The 22,773-nt window shown below is 41.0% G+C and overlaps 1 protein-coding gene across 5 annotated transcripts in view; it reads right to left on the bottom strand.

Annotated features, from left to right (window-relative positions):
* Positions 1 to 22,773, bottom strand: part of WT1 (WT1 transcription factor) — a 250,847-nt gene that overhangs the window by 19,656 nt on the left and 208,418 nt on the right. For all 5 annotated transcript variants that reach the window (XM_085648255.1, XM_085648257.1, XM_085648258.1 and 2 more), the window contains 2 exons: positions 14,700 to 14,808; positions 6,440 to 6,590 (listed from right to left, as the gene is read on the bottom strand). In XM_085648255.1, the coding sequence (XP_085504381.1) occupies positions 6,440 to 6,590; positions 14,700 to 14,808 (260 nt within the window). The remainder of the gene's footprint in view (positions 1 to 6,439; positions 6,591 to 14,699; positions 14,809 to 22,773) is intronic.

Below are 22,773 nucleotides of genomic sequence, written 5' to 3'. Positions count from 1 at the left end.
CTCAAACTCCTGAGACCCATGTTTGGTTACCGAGGACGTATTTCACCATCGTAAAAAAATGCGCTCAGGGAATACAGTAAGATTTGCAGTGCAGTCAGTAGCGGACCTTCCCCTGCCAAAGGCACGGGCCAAAGGAGGAGGGAACTGGGGAAGCGGGGAATCGGGGTACAAAATAATAATAATAATAAAAAAAATAACCTACCTGATCCCCACCGCTGTCTGCTGCATCGCACTCTTCTGGGCACAGGTTCCCAGAATGCACTGCGGCCAATCCTGACGCTGCATGAAAGCAGCATCAGGATGGGCCTGAGCACTGGGACTTTCACTCCCAGGCAGACTGGGAGCCTGGGCCTGCTTTCTCCAGCCCCAGCAAAGCAGCTGGGCTTGGAGAAAGCTGCACTGTGCATGAGGGTTTGGCCAGCATGAAACGGCCAGCCAAACCTTCATGCACAGAGAAGGTACAAGGGAGTGCACTACCACTCCCCCACCACAATGTCATCCCCCTGGACGTGCCCCGAGACTCGTCAGAGTCCTGGGGGCGGGTCTAAGGGTATTAAAATAAAACGATAATAAAACATGTTTAAAACCAGTTTTATTATCGTTTTATTTTTCAGGTGGTGGCGGGGGGTGGCGCTCCTCTGCCATAATGGAGGAACCGCCGCTGACAGTCCTTTTCATCCCAATGCAAAATTCGTAAATGGTTATTCTGAAAACCCGAGTTGTAGCACAAGAGTTTCCACACAGCACTCATTTTACAGGTGTACAGTTTGAAACAGGAGCATTAGTAGGAGCTTTCTTCCCACAACCACTCCTTCTCTTAAGGCACGCCCAGAGAGCAGGGTTTGTTTTCTGTTCCTGGTGTTTGCGCGGTGCGATCCTCTCAAGCAGGTGTAGCAAACGGAAAATGTGAGGTCACTACAGCAACTGCTGGTGACTCCTAAATGACGTCTGTGCTTCTGTCATTGGCAACCTTGGCATCAAAGCAGGGCGTGAAACCTGGGGCTTCATTAGAAATAGGTGCGGAGTTGCAACCATTAGACAGGAGGAGGGCAAGAAGCAAAAGGCGCTTTGGCAGCTGTGGTTGGCATAGGGGAAGATCACAGTCATGCTGCTGGTGGTGGTGAATGGTCTCATTCCCAAATGGCACAAGCACTTCAACCATTGATGGGACATAAGCCATATTGGTTGGTCATTATGTAGTATCAGTTCCCATTTTCCAAGTATGCTTTACAGACTTGACAGGACTGTCTGCTTCTGACATGTCAGTGTTTGATTGGCTATAAGACAATATGGACAGAAGAGGAAACAGGATGAGAGCGGGCAAGCAACCAACATAGCAGGAGGGTTGGAAGACCTCAGATAGCGCAAAGTAAGGGTGTGGGGTGAAAAAGAAGTTAGAGTAAACAGGTGTTTATATTATAGGAGTAATGTGGGAAGAGTGCAGGGGAGGAGAGAAGACAGCCTACAGATGCACTTGTATGGGGTGCTCGTTAGCAAATAAGAAAACATCAACAAAGTCAATTGAATGCGCATAGGTGAAACCTATTGGCTTTGCCAATGATCTTTTTTTTAGATTTATTTGTCCTGTCTCAAGAGTTTCTGAAAATCTTGAGGTCCAACTGGCTTATCTTCTCTGTGTCTTCTACTTTTTGTGCCCCTTTAATCAACAAAAAAATCAAACGAGGCTTTACTCAGAACAACACATATACATCATTTGTACGAGCTTGGGAGTCTTTCTGAAGCATAACCATGATCTAAGTAACATTGTTGAATGGTTAAAGACTTATACAAAACACATAAAAGAGTTGCCACTAACATCTATTGTAAGATGCAGGTCACAGAACTGAAAGATGGAGAGTGCAAATCAACCAACAATCCTTCCAAAGTGGTACCATTAAACCGAAGAAGAGGAGCACATACTATTCAGAGCGCATGGAGAGAGCAAACAAAAAATAACCTAGACTGGATAAGGTTTCCAGATTTCTCCATTTAACCAAAAAGCAGAGTTCCAATACAGGGTTGTTAATTAATAAACCATTATTTTAATGCGCCTTAATTCGTGATGTCAACTTGAACTACAGCTCCCAGAGTGCACTGCTGTTCAAGAGAAATTAAGAAGTTCAACATTTCCTACATCGTGACATTGTGCCATATGGCAACTTTAAATATGAAGAGTGGTGACAACGAGTTATCATAGCTGCGGGAAAACTACTTTACTGATTGTGCATGAGAGAACGTTTATCGCAACTGCACGAAAAAAGACGAATTCCGTACAAACGAACGCTCACTTTTCCTGACTCCTGGTGGAGCATTTCTGTTCTTCGTTGCAGTTTTACTGGCAGAAATGCAGAGCCTGAGCTGTAAATGGTCTACTATTTCAGGTGAACACAAGACTGATAGAAACTGTATTAGCAGAGAGGCAGAATTTGGTTTCATATACCAATGGGCCTTGTATAGTACTTCCCAGGCGAAGGCGGGCTACAGGAGGTGTTGCACGTCTGTTACCTCATGAGAGCAGTGACGGATGACATATTAAAGGAAGCAAGGGAGGAGTGACGCAGGGATGGAGCATGGGAATTTTGTTTGTGATAGAACAGCATGAGTGGGAATGAAGAAAACTTGTTTGGACTTTCATGTATTTAGAACACTATAAAACACATGCTTTTCTAGGAATTGTAAAGGGTTACGCAGAGAGTTGAGAGCGCCCGCCTGGCAGAATGCACATTACCTTGTATTTGTGGAAGCCAGCAAGCTGTTCCAGGTTGACATATCGGTGCTCAAACATCTTGCTGTTTGGCTGTGGTACTCATGTAAAGCGGTTCAATAGGGATTGCGCTACACAAATGACATTACCTGTGCGTAAACAATAAGAATCTGTAGGAAGAGACACACGGGAGATCGAGCTGCTGCCAGGGGCTGAGGGGACAAGCAGGGGTGCTGACGTGCTTGCTCAGAAAGACACGGATGAAAAGGATTTCTAGGGCCCTGGGATACTGATACGAAGAACACATGAAGAGCAACAGAAAATGCATTCTACAACCAATAGAAACAATGGAAAAGTAAGTGGCAAGCACACCAACCAATGAAAAGCAAGGGCAGGATGTAAGCCCCTTTCAAGGTTAATATTAACAAAAGATTTCACAAGCGCTGTGCAGGTGAAACCTAAAAATAAAGGTAGAAAAATAGTATCTAGGAGACGGGAGATGAGTTACTGAAGATCAATGATTGAGGAATAATGACACCTCTTGAATTACTGAAGACCAAACAAAACAGCAATGCACAAATGGGTTTCCTTCACACATATGGCTGTGGTTAACTGATGCCTGTTGATCATTTGATTTAGATAGGGAACAGTGCACTGAAGAAAAGCTGATCCAAGACAATCTATCTTTTTTCAATCTGACTGGAGTGCATTTTGATTTGCAAAGACGCCAAAATCCCATCTGCAAGTGAAATAAATTGGAGGGGGTTGTACTCAGGCTGGCCTCCTCTTCGGTGAACTGTAAAAAGCAGGCTAAAGTAAATCTGACTGGCTACCCAGCATCCAATTAGAATGGCAGATATAAGACGACATTCTCATTACTGAATTTCAACCAATCAGAAGTGGACTCTGTATTTAGATCATTGTACTGGGAAGCAAGTCAAAATGGTTCTAGCACCCCAAGCAGTGACTGTCCCTCAAAGGGTGAGGGGTTTGAAATCTTGCAACTGTGTGCCGTGTACTGCATATTACCTCAGATTACAACCTTGGTATGTTTTTTTCCATCCAAGAAAAGAAACCCCTGAATAGGCAGTTTCAATCATCTCTGGGTTAATGAGCATGTTTTAAAGGTATTGTTTGAGAGCTAAAGACCTCCACCTGAGGGTTACATGTGGTCAATTAAGTACCTGTACTTCGAGATAGCTCGCAAGTTAGCTCACCATTATTAATATTCTCTGAAAATTTTGGGCACACAAAGATCTAAGCAGCGGGTGACTTACCTAAAGAATATTTTAAAAAGCAGTCTGTTTGAGAGCAATTAAGTAAACCACAACAGATTTACTGTCACTTTTCTACCCCCAGCTTTTTGGCTATTATTCAAATAACAGACGGCTCACGAAAAGGGTAGTACCAGACGCATTACAGCGGTATTTTGCTATTCAACAAACAATAGTGTCTCAAAAATGTAACAAAAATATATTTTTATCTCGATTTCTACTGGATGGTCGTTGATTTTGAAATATTGGAAAACTGACAAAGAGCATTTCTTTAAGTCAGTTGCAGGCCGAAATGGAAGGGGTGAGCATGTTTCAACATTTATATGATATAAAAATCAATTAAATGAGGAATTTTGAACAGTTATGACAATTTTTTCTGATAAAAGAGAACATGTTCCTTTGAGAACCTTATGATCATGGCTCTTAATCTGTAAACATTTTTATATATGAAATTTTAGTTCTCCTTTTTATTAAATACATATGTATTTTTATACATAAACAAATTAAAGTAGAGTGTAGAGGTGCTGTAGAGCATGGGCTAACCCTCTTCTGACTCAGAACTTTACACAAACTATACAGCCCAAATCAACTGGGTCAATCTGAGAACCCTTCCATCGATCTAAGGAGAACAGAACCCTTTTGCTTTAAAGAACTCTCATCCACCACTCCTTGGTGGCATGCTTTGTCATAGAGTTCTTTTCATTTTGTTGCAGAACGGGGAGTGCTACAGCCTGGTAGTGAACGGGGGTAGGGTTACTATTTGAAAATACCTGCCTGGTAGCCCTAACGTTTTTATCTCAGTGCAAGCACTAGTATTAAAACCAGAAAAAGTTAGGTAGTCCCAGGGCTCTAGTTACAATGGCAGGATATCATGTAGACCACCCGGGAGATGTTACAATGGTTGAATTGTCTAAGTTCCCAGGGACAGTTGGTCCGCAGATCGACACTCTTGGTAACTTTTCTTATTGGTCAGACACTCCAAATAGGTGATTTAGGTGTGCTTAACGAATGTATGCTAAATTCACTAGTTACACCATCATTATGGAATATGTTTGGATTGTGGTACTATGATCAATCCTGACAAAAGCCACACGCATTTGGTAACATAGGTGGCAGAAACATGTTGACCCTAAGAGGAAGTAGGGGTAACTAGAGCCCTGGGACTCCCTAACCTTTCCCATTTTTAAACACACCGGCTGTTTCCCAGATTAACACGTTAGGGCTACCAGGCAGGTATTTTCAAAGAGTAACCCTACCCCCACTCACTACCCTATTCCTTTTCCAACAAAGTGCTACTGTGCATTTCACAGGTTGTAGCACGCCCCGTTCTGCAACGAAATGGGAAGGAAGCATGCCACCAAGGGGTACCACTGGTGGGTGAGAGTTATTTAAAGGAAAAGTATTCTTTTCTCTGTATATATTTTTTATAATCAGACATATTTATAATATTTGAAATGTGATTGTAATGCTAATGTTTGTGATTGTTTAGGTTTAAGAAAAATAAATGTATAAATTGCCTGTCAGACTCTGCTTTCCGTGACTTCCTCCTCATGTGTTCACCCTTTTCCACTGGTGCCCCCACTGTATGGGTTCCTGAAGTAAATTCCTATCTTTTCACACACTGAACATATGTAGAGAATGTCGACATAAAATAACACAAATATCAATATTGATTGTATATACAATGGATTTGCTCCAGAATGCAAGCAAACACACCGATAAGTTCACAACGTTTATATTATTTCCCGACATTTTAATATATATGCCCTTAACAGTGGAGAAAGTACAAGTAACTGCACCAATGTATACAATCTTTACATTATTTAAATGAAATGTTTTGCAGGAGAGGTACACGTGAGAAAATGCACTTTAAAGGAAAGAATTGCATCTAATCCTAGACTTTGTGTATTGCATTCCTTGGTTACAGTTTGCACATGAATGGTTAGGAAAATAGGTATAAGCAACCAGTTTACTTGAATATGTTAACATGCATAATTTGCGAAATGTAATTTAGCCTAGACTAGTGGAGGAATGGACATGAGAACAGAACACTTGCATGCTACACACGCAAGTAAATGTATGTACCACAATGTAGTGTTTATAGCCATAACTTACCATCTTTGAGAATCAGCTAAAAATCAATTAGAAATAGGCATGCAAAGAGACACACAGACCAGGATACAAGTGCACAAACGAAGAAATAGTTGTAATTATCTAATTTCGCCGGCCACTACAAGGTTGTGAAGTCCTACCTGTGTGTTTCCTGCTGTGCATCTGCAGGTGTGAGAGTAAACCACAATGTAGTGTTTATAGCCATAACTTATCATCTTTGAAAATCAGCTAAAAATCAATTAGAAATAGGCATGCAAAGAGACACACAGACCAGGATACAAGTGCACAAAAGAACAAATAGTTGTTATTATCCAATTTCGCCTCCCACTACAAGGTTCTGAAGTCCTACCTGTGTGTTTCCTGCTGTGCATCTGCAGGTGTGAGAGTTTGAAGTATCTCTTATTGCAGCCAGGGTAGGCACACATAAATGGTCGCTTTTCATTTGTCTCTGTGGCTGATCTGACAATTGTTGGAGGCACTCCTGGCACCCGTCGAAACTCCTGAAAAAAGAGCCTATTGATTGTTTTCTGCTTTAAAGTTTTCTCCAACATAAAATGACTTTTTCAGTAGCTTCTTATAATATAGCACTTCATGTAACACCATTGTTATTCACTGCAGAAAAGAGTCGAAGATTTAGAAATGTGTCCAGAGGTTGCCCTTGGTTGATTACTCTACCAAGGGGGGATGATAATAACTGATTTACAGGTATTATCATTACCATATGTTGTAATCTCTTTGACTTTATGACATGTATTGACTGCTTAACGTAACGTAATTGACAAAACATGACAGCACAATTCATACTAGATAGGTCCCAATGCAGATCATTTTGAAAAGATCATTCCACAAGATTCCTGTCCACCCAGTAAAAGTCCATTTTCTGTTCCACCTTGGGCAGAAAAGTGTCTAGAGTATAGAAACTCTAAGCACAGGTCAGGTTGCTGGAGATTTGGTGAGTGAAAGGGGCTTTCCTCTAACGTTGGCTACCATACAGTAGCTCAGGATCTGATGGGTGCAGGATAAGGTCAGAAGTGAGCACTGCAATCACCCCTTAAATAGGGACGAGATAGTAAGGGCCCCAGAAATTAGAAGTGGTTGGTGTAGGACTGGTGATAGGTGGTCAGGAAATTAACTGCGTTGATGGGGTGTCCGATTACTATTAATGTTCTCAAGTCAAATATTTTCATTGCATATTTGTCTTCTTAAAACACATGCTTTTTTGAAAATTAGTTTTTAAGGATGAAATCAATGTATTATGCACATCTCCATCTACAACTAAAGTGGAGGACTAGACAGTCCATCCCAGAATAATACCTCATCTAACTTATATTCCTTGTTTTGTCAAGAATTTCTTACAGAAGCTTTCTTTTGATCAGTTTACAAAAGGGACCTCGATTGCAACAGGGAAACTTTCGATGCAGTGGTTGACTTTGTACTGGGAAAAAAAGAATTGCATTACACCCATTCTACTAATGCTGCAATGGCTAGAAGGTAGGTAGTATCATAGAAAAACCTGCATCATTTGCAAGAATTTACATAAACCCAATACTCTCTAAATGTTCAACAACTTGAAAACATCTGTAGGACAATGGCCTCTAAGCCGTGTAAGAACATCCAGGGTTAAAAATTAAAACAAGATTGGACCATGGCACTATCCTTTTGCAGGCTGTGATATCATAACTTGGAGCCCACTCTCTACAGTGCTAGAAACCAATGTCTTAAAAAAGGATCTTAAAATTCCTCTTGTCCAAAGGCACATCAAATCTGATGCCACCTAACTGCTTTTTTATCTCTTTTTTTCACATCTCTGATTTTCTTAGTTTCTTTCTACTCTCTTCCTGTCTAACTTTGTTGCTTTCATCATCCTTTCCTTATTGCTCCATTTAGCTGCTTCTTCTACCCTCTTAGTCCAGTGCGTGCCTCTTATGACCAAAGATGACTCTATTGAATATACCTGTTTCTTTACCCCACTCATTGATGGCTCACACTTCTTCTCCAATGCTCTATTTACTTGTTTTAAGTCTCCAAATCTGAGGTTACCCATTGTATACTGACTTTTCAGGCATCTGCATTTAATACTGTCAATTGTACCATTTTCCTTTTTAAAACTCATTCCTAACTTTGTATCTGCAATTAATCCACTTACTTTATGTGACTATTATTTCAATTCTGTAACTATGTTCCTCAATTGTAAGGAGCTCTTGAGCTAGGCTTTTTAAGCAGTGAGAAAGCCCTTTCTATGGTGCCTAGGGACTATTATGTACCACTATTTCCATTTTGATGTTTGTATTTTAGGCAATGGTTACTAAAAGGAAGTTTAATACTATACAAGTCAAATCCAGTGTATGAATTTGAAATGCACAGAATCTTCCGTAGGTTCCACAAATAATGACCTGATCATGAATATAAAGCGGAGATGGGTGTCAATTGGGTAAAGGCAAGGGTAGCAGCGACCACCTATAGCTCGTCCTTTGGTAACTTTGACACTTTCTGAGTTCTGTAAGCAGCTGAAAAAAGAAAACCTAAGCAGGGCTCTAAAAATCTTTTTTACTTTCAATCACTTTGATAATTTGTCTTGCCCCTAATCTCTCAGCAGCAAATAAAAGGCAGTGTATGCCCTAATGGTTGAAGGGATAAAGCAGTGATGTCTTCAGGAGTCAAAGGATGTGCAAGCTTGTGCGTTATGTTATTTTGGTGAATTAACATCCATGGAAGTGGGAGTTTGATCCATTATAATATTTATTTATTGTTTTAATATAGCACACTTTTACATAGATGTTGTCAGTGCACTTTAGAGCTAAAAACCAGGATAGCAAGATCTCCAAATAGAAAGAAGAATGCAGGCAACAATGGAGAGGAAACAGGGAGAGAAATGAGGCTTTTAGAATAATAACATACAATATCAGAGACATAAACAAAGCTAATTTTTATCCCAGGGATCTGTTGCACTAGGGTCAAAGAAGTGGGGAATGAGGTAGGGGTGTACAGGGATATGTGTTTAATGAACAGGAAATCTTTCCAATTTTTACAGTATTTAGGAAGTTTTCTTGGAATTCTATATTATCAGAGAAATCCCTTGAAAGGAAGAAGGTCCTCTAAGTGATTTGATTGCAAGACTTAGACTGCCTGATTCAAAAAGGGCTTCTGCACTCTTGCCGGAGGCCCAACATTCGTGGGTGAATCCCTGCACTCGGACAGAATCTCCGCAGTGAGAATTCACATTGCGGAGATTCCGCCCCAAGTGCAGAGGCTTCCCCACGACTGATGGGCCTCCACCACGAGTGCAGAGGCCCTTTGTGAATCAGGCCCTGAGATTTTAAACTTTCTGATTTCAAGCATAAGACTTCTTTAAAGGTTGGAATGGAATGAAGTTGAAGTGATAAAAAATGATTTTTCAAGTCTGAACTTCATCCTAGCCTCCCGGGGTAACCAATTAGGTTCTCTTAACATTGTGGTTAGGTGGTCAAATTCCTCCTAGTTAGATGCAAACTCAGCAGCTGAGTGGGAAAAACGTTTTCAGAGGCCCACAGGGATTGTTTGGGTGTCTTGATGAGCAATGTATTAGCAGAGTCGATTCTGGAATTTAACTCAGCACTTCTCCCAATTATTTTCGGGAGTAGTCAAACAGGGATTGCCTGAGGCTGACTTCAATACTCAGGCCACCAGGGTGGTGAGTCCTAATTCCCCCCGACCCTTAGGGCTGAAACCTGTACTCAGCCGATGACACAAATAGACCATAGTATTCCGGGCATTGAGATCTCTAATGCCCCGGACAGGACCACACCAAATAGAGCCCCAGGATTAGATAAGGTGCCAGGTGATCTTTTTATGTCTCATAGGGATGTATGGTGTCCCTATTTTCCACTGTACTTCAGAGCAATACTGAATGGTGCCCCTGTGCAGGGGTGGAGATAATCCCAATTCACAAAAAGGGCTCTAGATCCCTACCCTCCAACTATAGACCGATCAGCCTCCTTGACAATTCACAAAAACTGTTTAGTCTGATTATTTTGAATACGCTAAGCCAGTGAATGTCTGATACAAATGTGCTTCTCCTCTACAGGCTGGTTTTAGGGATGGCATAGGAACGATTAACCAGGTTTTCCTATTGCAATTGCTATATTGGAAACATGTTCACCTGGGAGGTGGTAGGCTCTATGTTATTTTTGTGGATCTTCGGTCTGCTTTTGATTTAGTCCCCAGAAACTTACTATGGAAGGTATTGGCTGAGATGGGGGTCCCTGAGTATATTATAGAATTTTTAATTAGATTGCATTTGAACAATTATGCCCAGGTTAGATGTGGGCCACAGGGCGAATTGACAGACACCATCACAGTTAATCAGGGTGTGTGCTAGCTCCTACTCTTTTTCTCTTACATATGAATGATTGGGTGTCCCAGCTTGAGAAATTGGAAGGAGATGCCCCTCATCTTGCCGGCATCCACATCCCCACCCTACTGTTTGTAGACAATAGCCTCCTGTTATCTAAATCCCCTTTGGGAATCCAGAATCTTCTGGATTGTTTTGGATCGTTCTGCAAACAGCGGGCTGGTGTTCAAATTCTGCAGGACAAATGTATGGTTTTCAACCCCTGCTTTATTTCACATGCAAACCCGACACTCAATGCTATAGCCGTAAAGAGTCTTGGTGTTCGATTATCTGTGGGTTATGCTCACAAAGCGATTCGAATGGTCATCTCACATTCGGGTATATGGGCTCAAGATAGAACAGCACTGTCGGGATATTTTAAAAGCCCATTGTGGCTCCCTTTTTTGCCCGTTGATCCAAGCCCGAGAAATCTTTAAATGTCAGGATTTGGGACTACCCTGTATGGTGGGGAACCTTGGGCCTTTCAAAACTCTAGGTCCCTAGATGTTATAGAAACTCATTTCGGGAGGAACCTACCTGTTAGTACCCCGCTTCTCCGACCTTTGCTTTGATTATGGCCTTAGATGCATTAACGATATAGATGGGTTAAGACCTCTTCTGTATTGGCAGAGACTTTGGGTAACTCCAGAGCTCACGCCTTTTTGTATGACCTTAGAGGACTTACTAGCGCAGCCCAGGGCCTGTAAGTATGCATGGTTTCAGACAATGAAAGATTGGCTGGGTCAGAATTGGTTCAAGAATTTTTTGTTTTCCTCTGCAGATGCTGGTTTGGTTTCTAGAATAGAGCTAAAAGGTGCCTATTGATGTTATATTGACAACTTAACCTTGTGTTATCTTATGTCTAGCTTTCTTACTGATTCCTTCCTAGAGTTTAAAGCGGATTATTACTCAGGAGCATATCTGAATGAGATTAAACCTCCCCGTGCTACGTCTTTATATATTAAATTCCGCTTGGAGATTTTGGTCATTATCATTACACCGTTAAATGGAATAGTCACACTGGTGATAGCAACAGGTTCTGCCTGTTCTGTCCACAGATTTACTGAAACGGTTGAGCATATTGTTTTTTTCTACCCAAAGTACTAAGGTATTAGAAGGACGTCAGATTTACCAGTTTGTCGTAATCTGGGAACTAGGAATCTAAAGACTGCATCTAGAATTCTAAGAAGTGATGTCAGTCAATGCATTTTATTCCCTGTCTCTAGATTTTCAATGCGTATGTGTAGGCTTAGACAGAACAATATTTCAAATTAATGGTCTAAGTTTTATCCAGAGCTGCTTCTTTATAACCGACTTTTTAGTTAAAACTGTTTTTGATTTTAATTAACTCTTTTTGTATGCAATGTTCTGTGTTTGAATGGCTGTATAGTTTTTAAGAACCGAAGAATGTAAAGCACTATGTCAAGTTCAGTTGGACTGCTCTATGAAATAAAGTTTTTGTATTAATGTTTTAATTGTTTTATTTTCTTCTTATATATATATTTGTGTATTGTGTTCTTAATCTGCTCTTTTATGGCCTTTGTGCCAAAACAAAGATTTACACAAATTGAATTTGAGTTTAAGCCAGCACAACACCTAGACTACAGAGCAAAGGTCAGTGGACTTTATGATGTTTTTAAGTACTTTTACTGAGTAGAAATCTGGTCTAGCTGACTTCAGAGTATGCAGTCAGGGGAAGAGCAGGATCAATCCAGAAACCAAAGGATGTGAACTCTAGGGCAGATGTGGGAGCAAAGCCAATTAATAGTGGCTCAGTTAAGAAGGCAGTGTTGAATTTGGAATGATTTTCATGTGAAATGAAGAGAAATTCTGTCTTTTCCAGGTTGACATACCGGCAGTTCAGGAAATACCACAGCAAAATACCACAGCAAAATGAACATGGTAATGATTAATTCATAATCTCACCCTTCCAATCCAAGTATGGTGAGGTACTGCTTAAACTTTCCAAACTTTCCAAACCAAGGGGTCATCCTCAATTAGGTTTAAGCTAGGCTATTGAAAGATGCTTTTGAACAAACTGTTAAACAGTCATTTTGGTCAAATTCTAGCAAATTTTCTAAAATACATTTTCTCCTCTTCTGCATAACTGCTTTCAGCATGATAGACTGCTTCCTCATCCTGTGGGTGAAAAGGCAGCATGAGTGCACTCACTGGTGCCTTGGAAATTATTTACTGAAGTATAACAACCCTCTTGATCTTTCTAGAGTCACCAACTTGACTGTTCTAATGTGATCACTTGATGGTAGTGGTCTCAACCGTAGATCCGGTGGAGGCCAGATCAATGTAGTTTATCCTCAAAACATGAATGTCCTAACAATGAGCCTCAATTGAAACATTTGACATAGTGTGGGGTCCTTTTGAAAATCTGGCTTGGATCAGGCTTCCCCAGACCTATGTGTGGCTGAGATGTAAGCCAACTCTAAGGCAATCGCTGCCAGAACCAATATCCCAGGGACCCGATGATTTTGCTCTTCTTTATGTTTCAAGCAATTATAATTTATTTAAAACTTTTTGGGGGTAATATTAGGATAGAAAAGTCTGTGAATGGCTTTCCAGTCTAACTCGTAGGAGTGCATCAACAGACGCTTGCAATTCATGCAGTGAATATACGAGATTCCTTTTTCTTTTGTGTAATTTTTATTATGTAGTGTTTCTACCTGTCATTTTTCTACAGCATTCTTTTTTTGTTTTTTTCTGATGTATTCGTTTTCCCCTCCTGATTTCCTGTATGTTTGCTGGTGTTATACTTTACTTCTTCAGAACTGTTAGCCATATCTGCCCTTTTACCTCTATCTGCTTTCCTCACAGTCATTTCCCCTTTTTTTTGTTCATTTGCCTGTTCATTTATCATTGTATCTTGACACGTGGCATGTGTAAGCCTTTGCTCAGCTCCCTTATCTCATGTATATTTCTTCCCTTCTGGAAGATAGCGCTGTGGACTTACGGTATTCCTTAAATGAGTGAGCTGCTTAGTACTTCATGTTTCCTTAGAGTTTGTTTTAGGCTCTTTAGTGACCTTACAGTAGCAGAGTTAAGAGGGTGAATACAAAAAGCTAGACTGTCTTTCATTGTTTGATAGTATGCACGGTTAAAATGCAGGGCAGACGCGTTCAGCAGTCTTCCACATGTCAGAACCCATGAAAAATCCTGGTGGGATTGTATTGCGCTGTAGTTAAAGGTATATACTGGTTTTATCCCACTCACTAATAGGGCACCTCAGTGCGCATACAAGAAAAGTAATCCTAAATATGGTGTCTAAAAGATTCTTGGACAAGTCATGCTAAATATTTGTGAGTGATACAGGCTAGGTGTATATCTACTTTTTACTCTTTTATTATACATTCATCTAGGCCTTTGTCCACAAAAGATCATTTCCCCAAAAATATAAAGAAAAGTGTGATATAAGTAAGATACACGGCATACACTGTGACAGTAAAAAAATATCATAAAAAGTACCCCCTTCCACAATACAGTCAGTGGTGGCTAAATATCAAATGGACTTGATGGGCTATAAGTGCAGCTGTGAGACTATTAATCATTAGAGTCTGCATTAAACTAGGGGTGGGCGGATCTTTAATTACACCGGCAGAATTGGAGTAATTTTGTAATTCTGTGTTACTCTTGTAACAGGGAATTATGATATATATTCTGCCACTCCGCCGGAGAAAATAATCTGCAGTGGATTTAATTTTTAATAGGGCAGGAAGAGGGTGCCGTCCCTCTATGTTTAAAAACCATTGCAGATACAGTTTAATCTGCAGTGGTTTGTAAGCATAGAGGGACTGCTCCCTCTTCTAGCCCTGTTTAAAGACCATTGCATAGCAGTGCACACCCCTTGGTGCCCCTACACACGTATGTACGACCACCGAGAGGTAGGTACTGCAGTGCACTGCACTGCATACCCCTCGGTGCCCTTACATGAGCATGTAAGGGCACCAAGGGATATACACTACACTGATGATGATGAGGTAAAGGTATGACTAATAATCCTACTTTTCATGATGATCTAGTGATGGACGACCCACTGGGTGTGATTTAATCGTAGGGCAAACATAAGTGACCGCGATACACTGTCATAAATCTCTCTCAAGCAAACCATACATAGGATTTTTTAATGTTGCAACTTGTGTGTAGGACGCTAGAGAAGTTTCAAAGTAATAGATTCGTACAATAGAGATTATTTCTGCGATGCTACTGAGGCTATGCAGCATGTACTCACTTGCATTCCTCTGAACAGTTCAACCCCATGTGCATGTAGCCGGTATTGTGTACCACAACTATACAGCATAGGAGCAGCGTGGCTGTCATTTTCATATGCCGCTGCATGACTGTAAAAATTTGGAAAAAAAGACATTTTTAGTATCAGAATTTCACACAGAGGACCACATTTTCACTAACAACAAAGTTAAGTGTACTATGTAATTTCTTTTTTGATCTCCTGTGGAGAACACACAAATTAGTTCACACTTCACATTTAGTTCCCAGACCTTTTGTGCAAAATGTATTGCTAGTTTTAATGAACATCACTATAGGAGCAAATGCGTGTTTTTTTAAATCAAAGTTATAGCTAATAGAGGTTTCAGTAGTACGCTTGAAAACATATTTGTTGCTGGAGTTATCAGTCTTGGTGGTGATATTTTGGTGAATACAAATTTAGGATGCATAGCATTACTGTGCATTCCACTGAATGCTGGTAGTTTCGTTTTGCAACAAATACATAACTTGTTATACTCTTTTTTTAACAATTAATCCGCATTTCAGTCACATCTACAGGCTTTTTGTCAATGGATCATCAAATCACTATATATAAGGCAAGCCTTTTGACTTTGTCAAGGGATTACCACATTAATAGAACAGTAATCACAGTGAGGATTCCACATTAAGACCCATGAAGTGAATAACCATATTGAAACGCATTCATTATTAAAATAAACATTGAAATGTTTGTCTATAATTATTGTCAATCAAGTATGTCAATTCAAATCCACCATAGCTATGTGTCGGAGTACTTCCTTTACATTAATCAGGCCACATAATGCAGCCATAGGACCAATCACTAGGTGTATCTACTCTCCCGTGCTGAAAAGCACCAAGCCCCAGCTCTGAAAATGCTTAAAATCAACCTGAATCTCTCTTGCACCGGGAAAGCAATGCCCCCTAAAACTTAGGGCAATTTTCTAAACCAATTATTGGGGACTGCTACTCCTGGTAGCCATCCACAACACTTAGTAATGATGGCAGAGGTGACCCTGCCTTTCTTGGGGCACCACAAGAAATAAATCATGCAAATACCAAGCTATCGTAGGGCACGATGAAACGCTCCTCTAGGGCACTTAATGTTTCATGAGCGGCTTGCTCCTCTCTTCCATGTTGGTTTCTCTGGTGCAGCCTCAGGCCGGGTGTAGTTTTTCTCTCTGTTCATTCTTTTATTGGGTGCCACGGCACACCCGGGGTCACTCACAGCCTTTCTCCTCCAAATGGCACCACGGGGAGCCCACTGCCGGATGCCCTACAGACTCCCTGCTCAGACGTGCACCCTGAATGTAGCCCATGAGAGGCAGCATTTTGTCAATATTGGGCTCATTTAACTCTTGGCGCAAGCTTTAGCCGGCAGAAGCATTTTCACAGGTGTCCTGGCCTTCAAGGGACCAATTTTTGGGGAGCTGGCTTTACTGACTCCCTGCACCAGTCTTCTCCTCTCCTGGCACTCCTCTCCTGATGGTGGGGATATCTTGTTCCGGCCCTTCAATACCCGCCAGCAGAGCACCCTCCTCCCACACTACAAAGCCCCGGAGACTCATAGCTATTTTGCAGGGCACTTGAGGTAGCAGTGGAGTCCAGATCTTCCCTCAATTGGTCCTCAAGTGTCATCAGGGGGTCAGCACTACTGGCCCTGGAGAGACTTATTTGTTCCTGGGATGAGCTGTAGGCAAAGTCTTAAGTCCATCTTTGCCAGCACCGGTGGCTTGTCCTTCCAGTTGTCTTTGATTCTGCTATTGTCACCTTCCAGGTCCAGGATGCTCCATGTCTCTCCCTTTTGCAGGCGCTTATAGGTTTGGGTGGAAAGTTCTGGATGCTGCCACACCATCCCTCCATCTCTGTACCAGCTCTCCTGCACGTCATTCTAGAACAATACAGGATGGCAGAACCCCTCTTCCCCGGTGCCCACCAAAAGGAGTGGCCATGGAAATGAGCAGCCCCTTTTCTGTGGTTACTCTAAACCAGTTCTGGGGGCAGCTCCTTTCCCACTGGGTCTGGTGCTTGACTGGTTAGGTGGACAGAGGAAAGGGGCAGACCAGATGTTAGCTACATCTGCCTGTGACAATGTAGGCCTTCTTGAAGTGAATCAAATTACAGGGCACAGCCCCCAGGCCATCCTGTTGAGGAGAGGACAATTCCTCCCCACAACCAAGGCCCTTTGCCCCTGTCCTGGGAGCAATTCACACCTCACTACAGAGGGATCCATCAAGCTGATATGTGACATTTCGATACTTACAGAAAGACCACCAGAGGAATTAGGCAGAAAAGGTGTAACTTTCTAAAAGTGCCACTTGTTTAATATGTAGACAACATTCAATGTTACCAATGAATTGAATTTTGAATAACTATTCAAATGAGTCTCTGAATTATTTATCTAGCTGCTAGCAATCTGAATTTGGCATTTAATAAATGTAACAATGTAGCCCAGTATTTTTCTATGGAAGCAGCCAAACTTGCTACAGTTTAAATCGCTTTTGGGGTTATTTTACTGAATGGACATGTGGAACAGTGAACTTTTATATGTCCTACTTTTAAACCATGCACCTTGGTTATGGGTGATGTGCGAAAAGGCCTGCTTATGGGTGACTTATTAATGTGTACAATTAAGGTTTAGGCCTGTCAAATGTGGTTAATTTTACAGGTCGAATTTAAAACTGACACAGGCACGGCTACCTGTGTGCAACTACTCGGCTGCAACAATGATACGAGCCGTCAGCACAGGCATGTGTACACCTGTACATGTGTAATCGGCCCTTCCTCTAACTGCACTGCAGCAGCCTTTTCTTAAAAGGCGGACTATTGCTCAGGTAGTGAGACTCCCCCACTGTTTGGTGGAACCCATTGTCAGTGCCTCCTCTTTCAGGGTCCACCCTCCTGAATGAGGGTTGGCATAGTGCCCAACACAGTATGGATTAGGCTTCGATCAGGCACAGGTGCAGATAGCATCAAATACTTTTAATGGCCACAGTTTATTGCTTTTTTTACCCTTCTGGAAAAATACTCAATCATATGTAGCAGACTTGCCTATGCATCTGCGCATGGCAGTCTCTGGCTCCAAGTGCAAGCTAAGACCTGTATTTATTAGCTAGTTATTGTTTTAACTGTTGTGGTGTGGCAATTGTGGGTGAGCTTCTGCCATCGCAGTGGAAGCGCCTCTCATATGGGGGTCTTGTTCACAGCTTTGCCTCGCGATGGTCTTGACTGGATGAGATCCAGTGATGCAAATCTTTGCATCAACCCTTCTTTGAAGCAGCAGTTTATTTCCTGGCAGGTTGCAGATGAGAGTTCAGCTTTGGCATTTGGAGTCTCCAGGCAAAGTTATATGGTGGATCCTCTGCAGTTGTGGCCTTCATGTTGATTAAGGTTGGCGGCAATGTGGTTTCACTCACTCCCATATCGGCAACAGCAGCCCCAATCGTCCTATTCCTTAGAGGCTCTTTAAAAGTCTTAAACTAGCTTTGAAAGCAACCTCTAAGAAACCTCTAAGAAAGTCCTGGGGCCCCTTCGACAGGCAGGAGTCTTCGCCTTATTTAGAGATTGGTGGCTAGGGTACTCTGTCAAAAGATGACAGATATATTTTCCTCGCATTGCAAGTGCCATAGGTTACAATGCACTTGTAATTTGGTGGACGAGACATCCGCCATGTTAGTAATGGAGTATCCCATCCACTAAACTTTAAAAAAGGCTCTCGGTGCCATGTCTCATCGCACAAGACATGGGGCTGATGAAAGAAAAGGGAGGAAGAGGTAACAAATGCCTTTTTTGGAGGTGGCACCCTTAATGTACCCTTTAAATCAAGCCCTTTGATTTTGCTACATTACTTCAAAGAGGTTTTCATTGAATTATGCCGTAAAACCAGCACCTTCACTTTAGAGACAACAGTGGCTCATTAACAATTAGAATTCTTTTGTTTTTTCACTTTTTCCTGAATCCGCTGTTTTCTCCATTACGATTCACAATTTCCACCTGGCAGCAGATCACCTGTTACCATTTTTACTTTGCATGTTTACTGCTACTTATAAACTATGTTCTTCTTTACCGGTCTTGATTGTCTGTTTTCCAACTTTATCATATGACGCTGTATTGAAAAGAAACTCTGCACTCATTCTGCCTAACCTGTCAAACCAGCATAGAAAATTGAAAATGTTTCGGTTCTGCAGAAAGGTTTCTATTTGAGGCCTGGCTGGGAAGAGACTGAGAAGTTCTTGCCAGATCACACATTTTTAGAGGGCATTATTAGAGATGGCCACAAATATGTTGAAGGGGCTGTCTTCCGTTAAGGCCATCCCTCACAGTAGTAAGTCTTCTAATCAAAGAGGAGAAACAGGCACAGTACGAATTGCATGTTCCTTGCACTAAAACAGTTTGTGCACAATCAGTACCAAATGATGAGAGTACTGCCAGACAAACAGAGTGCTACTACAAAGGTTTACTCGAACTTGAGATTCGGTGTCTTAACTCAGTGCCCGCTCCACTTTAAAACACCAAGGAAGAGTGTCTTGTCTCCTCCTAAATCTGATATATCAGTTCCAATTTCAACACAAAAATCAGGGGGCGAAATGTGAAACTAAAGACGAGTGATTGAGATAATCTGTACTGACATGCACTCACAAGACCTGGTCTTGATCAAATGTTGACTAACAATTGGCAAACTTAAAAGCTCTCACCTATTGGCTGCCAGGTCAGACCTATTGACTTTGCCACGTTATTTTCCAATGCAGCTCAACATCAGCCAAAAGAGTAAAAAATGCTTTTTGCCAATCAATAAAAACACTAAATAAAAAAAGTGCAATGACGTTTAGGTGCGAATGCATCATGCACTCATGTGGATGCATTCCAATGCTGCATAGCCCCGTGAAATGCAGTATACGCATCTATGAATCACAATGTATGCATGAGTATGCAGTATGATGCAGGCCCCTTTTAGTTCGAGCCTAGACGTGCTTGCGCTGTTGGGAAGATCTGTTGTATGTACATTGTGGGCTCTGAAGCATTGTCCCAGGACTTTTCCACTTCCACTTTTTACTTTCTGATTAGGGACATTTTTTCACTGTGTTTTGGGTGGCTACGAGAATGTCTCTCTTTGCTCTCTGCCTCACTCCTCATCCCACTCTCTGATTCACACTCTTCTTTCTCCACCTTACCCTTCTCTTTCTCTGCCTCATCTGCTTCGCTCTCTGCCTCATATTCAGAGATGTCGGCTTTGCTGTAAAAGTCTTCTGTATGTAACGAAGTGGGACTGCTTTACTCTTTTAACAGTGTATTGTGAATTACAACAAATGGACACCTAGCGTGAATGTTTCTCTTTTAAAAAGTTAGTCTCTGAAGGAAAATTGCCTTTAATAGGGGTATTTCAGTGTTTTACTGCAAGTTCGTAAGAGAACATTTATTATGTAATATTTTTGTACACCACATTAGGTTTGTATTAATATACTTACAAATGTTATTATACATGCACCAAAGCACTTCCTTTAGGGAGAATCTGTTTAGCTTTGGGTATTCTTTTGTGAGATAGTCCGCACTTTTAAAATGGCCACCATCGGAGGTCGTTCATTTCAGGACTTTTCACTATGGATTCTATTTCTTTGTCGATGACTCTAGTATTTAACCAACAATTGAAACATAAACACTTTTTTTCTATGTTCCCTGTATCGTGTATGTGCCCCGAACGTGTATCCTGACCTTGGGGATAATCTTTATACTTCCATGTTTTTATGTTACATCGGTAATCCATTTTGGATATTTTGATATGCACAGTTTTGATTCAGGGAGATTTGAGGACGAGCAGCTTTTTCATCATGTTTTTTTCTTATGTTGGGGGCAGTAATTTTGTGTGTGGTGTTTTGTGGATATTTCCTTTCAATGCTTGTGATGCTAACCGGACGCTTCTCTATATTAATAGTGCCTCTTTTGGACATGGCTATTTGGACTACAGCTGCCTTTGGCAACCTAAAAGCAGTGCGATAATATGCCTACTAGAGTAAAAGCTTCCATGTTAAAGAACAATAGATGTTGCAGCACCCAGGAAAATGTGCTGCATGGCTAAATATCCATAAGGTCCCAAAGGCTAGAATGATTGCATGGCAAATGCTTGTTTTAAATGTACCATTTAATAATCCAACTTGGCAAATGACAATTTTGAAACAGCAAATCAAAAGAAATAAGATGAATTGGTTGAAAGAACATGTTTAAAAAGGAACAGCTGGACAACAAATTGCAGCTGCGACGAGGTGTGGCAGTGAACAACAATAGAGTGGTGGCAAAGTAAATGCTGGAGAACAGTGAAGATAATGAACAACAGGGTCTGAGGAGCAATAGAGAAGGTAGGGGGTAGAATAAACAAAATAATCCCGGCCCCCTGATATACCTCTGTAAAAAATTGTTGTCCAGAGATTTTAATGTTTGATTTCTGTTTTTGGCTCATTACAGAAGCAATTTAGCTTGGGTGGACATTGCTGATCCAGGCCAAATTGTTCTTGATGACATTTTTAAACATGGCGGATATTTTGCAGTGATGATGTGATATTGCAGGAGCCATGAGACCTATATACTTTATTTTGGTGTCAAAACATAGGTTTTGGGGGTCGCTTCGTCTTTTAGAGACAGAAAATAACTCCTCAGAGCAACCCTTCTGCCATTTTCCAAAATGGAGGCTATAATAGAGGAAGAAGAGACATATATAGAAATGAAACAAATAATAATGCTTTTAAACCCTTTTAGGTATACACCAAACAATGTTTATTATCTGAATATGAAAAAAAATATTTATCAACCCCGTTTTGGACACATTTTCACAGTTCAATTTATTTATTGGTTTCGGCAATCGCTCGTGGTACATTTACAGAATGTTCAACATTTGAAAAGAGCCTAGCGGCAGTGACTTTTTTTTGTAGCACAGGTTTTGTAAGTACATGTGCATGTAAGTTCTGTAGGTAGAGGCTTTGGAAATATAGGTTTTAGCACCCCATCAATATATTCCCAACCACATTTACACATATCTTTCTCTACATATGAATGGTCCAAAACATTTACACATCATCTGATCAAGTAGAGTGCTCTTTTAATGTATCCATGCACATAATTTGACATTGGTGGAAGATCACTTAGTGGGACTGATCTCTTGAACTCACTGTGCTGTAGATTGTCAAGTGTGTGACAGTCAGAACTCATTTTCGAAACACGAGCAAGGTATTTTTCTACTTGTTTGAAGTCACATTCTTCTTCTGTCTCAGCAAATCCTTTTAGAAACTTCATAGATTCAGCTGTGTTCCAATTTTCTCATAGTGTTATCACCAGTAAGAATATGTGCCTTGATAAGAACACTGCACATCTCTAGGTTAAGCTTCTTGTAAAGAGTATGAAGCAGGATTAAGTCTCTTTTCTCGACTTTTCCATAATGTATCCATAACTCTGACAATCCTTGACTTATGAGCATTGCAACAAATCTAAGTAGCACAATAATAAAATCTGTGTCAATTGACAGTGCAATGGCTCAGTTGGAACCATTTCTAACAGCCCACTCAATATGTGACACAACACGAAGGTCAGCTTCCTCCAATTTGCTGTTAAGTTCTTGAACAATGTGGCCCATACCTTTTGAATATATATCTCCAGGCACCAACTCCTCATTGACAATCATTCCACATGCAATAATTAAAAATTCAGTGTTCAGTGAAACATCAGCAATGTTTTGGTGAGTTAACATCTCCAAGTTCATCTTCTTCATTGTTGATTACCAGAATTTATCAAGTTGCGCAGGAATAGGTGTTGAATTTTTGGATGCAGGGAAGGTCAATTGTTCCACTCGTAGACATTTGTCTGATTCTCTCACATTCTTTGAGAGATAGTTCAAGATAACTGTCAAAGAAAATGTGCAATTCTTGCATGCTGCACACTGACTTTGATATCTGGAGAAAAGTCTGAACGACCTCTCCGAAGTTTTGCATGGATGAAATCCTGAACATTCGCAATTGTGGCATATTGTCCACTACAACATCAGTTATTAATGAGGACACCTTTTCGAATTGAAATTC

This window comes from Triturus cristatus, chromosome 3_2 (genome assembly GCF_964204655.1).
Source record: "Triturus cristatus chromosome 3_2, aTriCri1.1, whole genome shotgun sequence".
Lineage (NCBI taxonomy): Eukaryota > Metazoa > Chordata > Amphibia > Caudata > Salamandridae > Triturus > Triturus cristatus.
Note: the sequence above shows the minus strand (reverse complement) of the source record. Positions and strands in the feature narration are given on the sequence as shown.